The sequence below is a fragment of the Photinus pyralis genome, unplaced genomic scaffold (genome assembly GCF_008802855.1).
Source record: "Photinus pyralis isolate 1611_PpyrPB1 unplaced genomic scaffold, Ppyr1.3 Ppyr1.4_LG6, whole genome shotgun sequence".
NCBI classification, from domain to species: Eukaryota; Metazoa; Arthropoda; class Insecta; order Coleoptera; family Lampyridae; genus Photinus; species Photinus pyralis.
In genome coordinates, this window is record NW_022170663.1 from 23,958,835 (window position 1) to 23,965,451 (window position 6,617).

At 36.2% G+C, this 6,617-nt stretch overlaps 1 protein-coding gene across 1 annotated transcript; it reads left to right on the forward strand.

Moving 5' to 3' along the window:
* The first annotated feature begins 347 nt into the window (after nt 1-347).
* LOC116174555 lies at nt 348-6,385 on the forward strand. Its single transcript, XM_031492491.1, has 4 exons — nt 348-453; nt 503-581; nt 915-1,068; nt 6,273-6,385. Exons 1-4 carry the CDS (start codon nt 389-391, stop codon nt 6,383-6,385), a joined length of 411 nt encoding a protein of 136 aa, XP_031348351.1. The 5' UTR covers nt 348-388.
* Nucleotides 6,386-6,617: the final 232 nt, after the last annotated feature.

A 6,617-nucleotide genomic window follows, 5' to 3' on the forward strand; every position in this document is an offset into this window, starting at 1 on the left:
TACAATGTATTGGAAGCTCGTTATGATTTAAAGCAAGTGGCAAGAAACTGGTGCATGAGTCGTTTAAAATTGTTTGCCAAAGCCAATAGTATTGAATTATGGGGAAATATTTTACGTGAGCAGCTCGGTTATTCTTTATAATAACCAAGAATAAAGTTTTCCGATAAAAATCGAGTTGGAATAAGTATATTTTAAAAAATGGAGAAATGATTTTATGCATCAAAAATATTGTAGAAGCACTCGAGCTAATTTTTATAGAAAAGCTTCCATTTTGGCTTTATTTATTCTATTTGACTAGAGTTTTCGCTTTGAAGCAAATTCTAATGCATATTTCTATTGAAAGCGAACACGACTACCACGTTATTGATCAAGCTACAGCGCTTAAGACATGGCGATCGCGCGAACAAACAATGCAAAAGTATTTGTGGACGAAGTCGCTATTAATGGAATACTGTGAGTAGTTAGCGGAAAATTGCTTTAATACACTTGTTAATACCTTCAGCAAAGAACAAGTGGCCAAAGAAGAGCTTGCGAGTAGCGTTTGGAATACAAAATGGGGCTTTATGAAAAACTTAGACAAGGTATTTTTTGTTTAAATATATTATTCATTAGCGAACATCAAACGCCATTTTAATAATGTCTCTCGGGCATTTTCCATTGCTGTTTCCACTCCATTTACTGCATACTAACCAAAACGAGACAAGCATATACACGTTCAGTGACGCACATAAATTCCGCCATCCATCTGAAACGACCGAACACACAAAGAGAAATTGACATCCACCAAGCTGCACTTATTGTTCTCTTTCCTATTGCAGAATGCACTTTGTGCTCTATAGTTGTTCGTTAAATTTAACTATCCTACCAAAAGAAAACTTGTATGAGCTTAATAATTGACGATGTCTCGTTCGTAGATGTGCATAGATATCGCGAAATCGATGGGAATCTCCGAAGAGAGATACAGGAGGACGAGGATGAGACCTAAGGGAGAATTCAACGGCGATGTTCGCGCTAGTGATTTTGTTCCAACGATCATTCCTTCAGATCCGATACCCGAAACCAGTGCAGGTAATGAGCGATTTAGCACGTTTGGGATTTTTTGTCACATTTTTGTCATTTCGAACCCCACTATAGTACCTCTAAATAAGTGGCATATTCACAAATGAGAAGGAACAGAATTTTGAAATAATAAGTCTGGCAATTAATATAAACTAAGTCTTTTTTATCAGCTGGTATTTTATTTTGTTAATAATCTTTATCAGTTATGGTTTCTACCTTTCTATCTTTGACTTTTTTGTGCGCTAATATTAACTTAGATATATTTATTTATGATCCCTCTCTCGTTCTGGGCCCTCAACAGGCTTTCACCCAATTACAGAGTGACCCGCATAATGCTTTTTAGAGGTGCCTCTGCAGAAGGTCTTAAGTTGTTCTGTACTACTCCGGTATTTACCTTACGAATTAGGAAAACTGCATTAAAACCTAATTCGGAGTAGCCGGCAGAATGTTCGAAACCGGTCCTAAGGTAATTCCCATCTCTGCCACAGATGAAAAATTCACCTTAACCCAGGTTCGAACACCCGACCTCCGGATTTATAGTCCAGCGCTCTACCACTGAACCATAAAACCAGTCATATATTGTGGGTACAGATCGCGGTTTGATAGCAGACTATAAATAAAAGTTCATTAACTGATCATTTGCATACAAAGAGGTATCGAGTCTTAAAAAAATCCAGTAGAAGTTCAAGAAATTCACTCTTCTAAGGCTACCATCTCTAGGAGAAGGGCTGTACAAATTTGTACTGCAGGAAAACCATCGTGTCCAGAAAGCGCTATGTGTAAGGTAGTGCAATTTTTCTTGATTTGTATTAAAATAACAATCGGTTCTCTTTAAGAAATTTGTTGAAGGTAATCGTAATATATAAAATACTCGGATGTGGACTCATTCAGAAAGAGTGTGAATTATTTCTTTTAATTGAATTTAACTATTTAGTTTAAATGAGAATAATATTTCTTTAAATGAGTTTAGTTTTATTAACCCTAAGGTCTTTACTTTTTGTGTAAAAAATTGCCAAATTGTTTATTGAAAGAAATATGGCCACGATATTTATTTATTTATTGTCCCTCTTGTTCTGGGCTCTCAACAGGCTTGCGCCCAATTACCCAGTGAGCCGCATAATGCTCGAAACTGATCGAAGGAAATTCCCATCTCTGCCACAGATGAAAAATTCTTACCTCAGCCCAGGTTCGAACACCCGACCTCCGACTATGTATCCCAACGCTCTACCACTGAGCTACATAGTCGGTGCATATTATCAGAATTCATTGTAACGGTACAATTTTAAAGTAAGAACAATCGAAAAAAAACTGGATAGGCGCCGATTAGTCTTTAGTAAATTTCAAAAGGGAAGAGAGAATACTAACCGAAAGGGGAACAAAATAGATATAGAACCCTGTAATATCTAGATCTGAAATGTCAACGTTTAAATTTAACTGAAGTTAAGAAATCAACTCGTAGTTGGAAAATTATCAAAATCAAAACAGACTTCCGCGGAAAACAGCGGAGCTATAATTTTTACATGACTATCACACAAATATAGTCACTGCAATTCTATTAAATCGAAAATCAATATGTAATCAAGCGTTATGACAAGAAGTCGTCGAAAATAAAAATCGTACCTTTGAACTACAGGTCCAAACAACCTGTTCGAGCTCAGAAGGGCGCTTTTCTGCCTTATGTGTAACAGATAAAAATACAAACAAAACACCAAGGGGAGTAGTGAATAGCGCGGCACATAAATATTGCGAGAGATGTCTAACGTTTGACACATGGGTACTCGAATACTAGAAACTGTAACTAACACTTAATAAGAATCAATAATTCAATTTTCGTAAACTAAACAATTAGGCCAGTAAATTAACGTGGAATACGGCGATACTGTGTAATTTTCCGCGTCTTCGCCGAATCGCATGAAATGGATTTAGGTTCTACTTACCTTCCACTTCAAAGTTGAACTTGAGCCCAGAGGTGCTTTTTATTTTTTAGGGGAAAAACTACCCCTATTAGAAAAAAATCGTATAAATGTAAATTAAAGATGATCTTGGGCAGCTCACGCACAATCGGTGAGCTTTCGAAATAAAAAAAAACTTAGCCGAATAATTATTATGGCCGCGGTCACATCGGTAACTAAAACAAAATTAAAACAACCGGCAAATTACCTAACGGGCGGAAAGCAATTAAGCACGGTCAAAGTAGCGGGCTTCTAGGGAAAACAATTACGGGAAAACGTACGAAAAATCCCAATCCCAAATTAACGGAGCAGAAAAACAACAAAACTTACTTGTGGCGGTAAAAAAGGCAGAAGGTTAAGCTACGGTACGGTAAGTACAAAAGGCAAAAAGATTTAACTTACGGCAAACAAAATAACTAAAGATTAAACTTACGGCAAGGAAAATAGCAAAAGATACTTCCAAAATAGAGCGTTTACCTTATAAAGAAAATCCAATTTGGTGGAAGTGGAATTGGGAAATTCCAACTCGTCGTGGTGCTTGCCCCGAAATTACTCGGTCTGTAATTATCAACAAAATATGTATAGGATGGACCTCGGATTTCTCGTTTTTTAAACGCGGTCATTTTGAGATAACTTTAAACGCCGTCTACCGGATTTTCTACAACTCATTAAAACGTAATTCTTTAAGCATGCTTACCCAATTAGGCGTAATCAAACTTTAATACTCATCAATCCAATGAATACCGATTGTTAATTGGAATATTCCGGCGCAACAACTGTTGTCGTTTTCTACACCCCGGCATGTTAGCTAGATTGATAACGTGTAAACACTCGATGTGGAACTCGTTTCTATCCTGGTTTTCGCTTATTATGGGAGTCTAAAATGCTTAATAATTAATTAACGGCAGTAAAATAAACAAAATGGAAACGCATACAACTCAATCTCGAGCAAGTAATTATATTCAGGAACTCCTTCGTAACGATGCAGCAAACTCGATACCGGGTATTCAGTAAAGCTGGTCGACTTTACAAAATATACGGTGTGGTCGTAACTAAATTTTAACCACGGAAACATCTGCACGACCTCTAGCGGTAAAATAAAGAACTGTTGTAAACCTATAACACTCAACTAAGTACGTCTAAACTAAACGGCATTACAGAGGAAATACATAGATCACGTAATAATGTCGAATATAAAATATATTATGAAATTTGGATTAAAAAAACACGTTTCATACTCAATAATTGTATTATGGCTGCAATCAAACCAGAACGTCAAATTTTGATTTTTGCAGACTTAGAGAAAAAGATCAAACTTCCATAAGGTGATTAGAATTTGTTTGGGAGCGAGCAAATTTGGGTTAAATAATTGGTATTAGAAAAATTTGTCATTATAGTAGAAAGTGAATTTTATTTTATATACCTATACATCCTGCAATTGTATAGCAGTATAATCTTACCGGCAAAATGATGACGTCCTTTCTTTCGAAAGGCAGCTTTACGATTTTTAATAGTGTAATGGTAGCGTTCAATGTGGAATTTTATAGAAATAGATAGTTGAAATTTTTGCCTACAGGGTGTCAGAAGATTGAATTGTCCAATAAGTCGTATGGCTGTGGGAATTGAAAAAATCCGCATGTAATTGGTGGAATTAATGAATTTTTTTCTTCGTATTTACATTCTATGGAGTATTGTTCTCATAACAGCTTTAGGAAGTCTTAGGCTCCAGAAAGTCGCAGATATAATAAGGTGTAATCTTATTTCAGTTGGGTTGAGTAGCAAAAGCACCTACAAAAAATTACGCAGTACTAAGGATCACCAATCTGGATTATAGAAATAAAGTTCAGCACAATTCCCATGTGTAGCTTTTTGACGGACACTCTGGGAGTAGAGCAATCCTGATTGACTGAAAGAAATTTTATATTACTTTTTAAGTTTTACATCGCCAATTTCTCAACATTCACATCGCCACAAAAATTACAAAAATCTTGCAATGTGTAACTACGCCACTTACACTTACACTACTTACTCCCATTGTTAATGTGGCAATTGGTGATGTCGCATGTGACAAAATCCCTTATTAGTTAGAGCGTACTGGCTCCTTAAGAGCTTCGTAATTTCAAGATACTGATAAAAAATCTCCCATACTGTCAAAACTAATTACAAACATTCTATGATAAATTGAGAACTTTTTCAATGTGTTCCTTTCTGCAACATTGTTTATTGGTGCTTTGAAAACTCTACCTACATTATAATTGACCACCTCCATGCATAACGAGTGCTTTTGCTGCAGTTCGAGTCGCATAAGTAGACTAATAAAAATGATGGCGTTTATTATGTTGTGCACAAGCCCGGAACGTGCCCATGGATATTGCAAGTGACATATTTCACATTAAAAATTCAATTGATGTCAGCCATTATCGATTGCTGCTGGGTTTGGCGTATGAAGCGTTTCGATTGTGCTCGCGTTCATGAAATAGCGAATGACCGTTGTTGACGTATTATTAAAGTCTTATCGGAATGAAAAGGAAGTGGACACCGGAAAAGAATAAAAGATCATTGGCGTAGATCACTAATGTGTCGCAGTTTCAAGCTCAATATCAATTGGCCGTTCATACTTTTTGCTCTTTTCGAACTATTCAAATTTTTACTACTCAACGTTCTAATATTGTTTCAAATGTGGACCACTGGGGCTAAAAGGAATGCTTAGGTAATAAGATCACGGGAAGACCGTACAGAAATTTTTCAGTGATCATACGGTACTGATTAGAGTTGACAACTTTGTTTTAAATTTGAAATTAAACCCTGCTTAACCGTACCTAAGTAATTGGTCTAACTGAGAATTATGGAACCTTTATCTTCGTATTTATCTATAAGTACATTGAGACTTATTCTACAGTTTTCCTTTTGGCGCGATGCCTGAACGTAGCGAAAGGATAGTTAGATAATCGAACAAATAATGAACGCGATTAAAGTCGTTTAAATTGGATAAACATCTTAGGATGCCTACTGAATTTAGGACGTGCCAAGGCAGGAAGGGTAGAACGCGTGTAACTATTGATAGTCTTTTCTATACGACACCACTCACCTACCCAGGTGGGATGTCGAGCAAAACGGACAACGGAGCTATAATTGTTAAATGACTATCAAACAAAATATGCAGTAATTACAATTCGATTGTATCGAAAACCAATAGATACGTAATATAAACTTATATCGAGGAGTCGTCGAAAATACAAATATTACCTTTTGAACTACCAGCCGCAACTTCTACGAGCTCGGAAAGGGCGCTCTTCGCGAATAGCGCGGCACATAATATTGCGATTGCAATGTTTAACGTTCGAAACACGGATACTGGAATACTAAAACCGTAGTTAACATTAACTAAGGATCAATAATTCAATTTACGTTAACTAAACAAAAGCAAAATTTTGAATTTTGATCGACAACGAATCGTCCGTACAAATCGGTGATATAAAAGCAATGTGACCTTAACTTTACAATGCACAAGTAACTATTGTCAACTTCTATACAACAGAAATGATATAGTTTACTCAAATTGTAAATAAACTAATACGAACAGATTCTTCGTAATGGCACAAGCAA

Bases quoted from the DNA above. Each gene is read 5' to 3' on its own strand.
- LOC116174555 (XM_031492491.1), top strand. From the start codon at position 389: ATGGCGATCGCGCGAACAAACAATGCAAAAGTATTTGTGGACGAAGTC. The intron at 454-502 runs GTGAGTAGTTAG...TAATACCTTCAG, and splicing joins GTCGCTATTAATGGAATACT to CAAAGAACAAGTGGCCAAAG. The intron at 582-914 runs GTATTTTTTGTT...TCTCGTTCGTAG, and splicing joins TTATGAAAAACTTAGACAAG to ATGTGCATAGATATCGCGAA.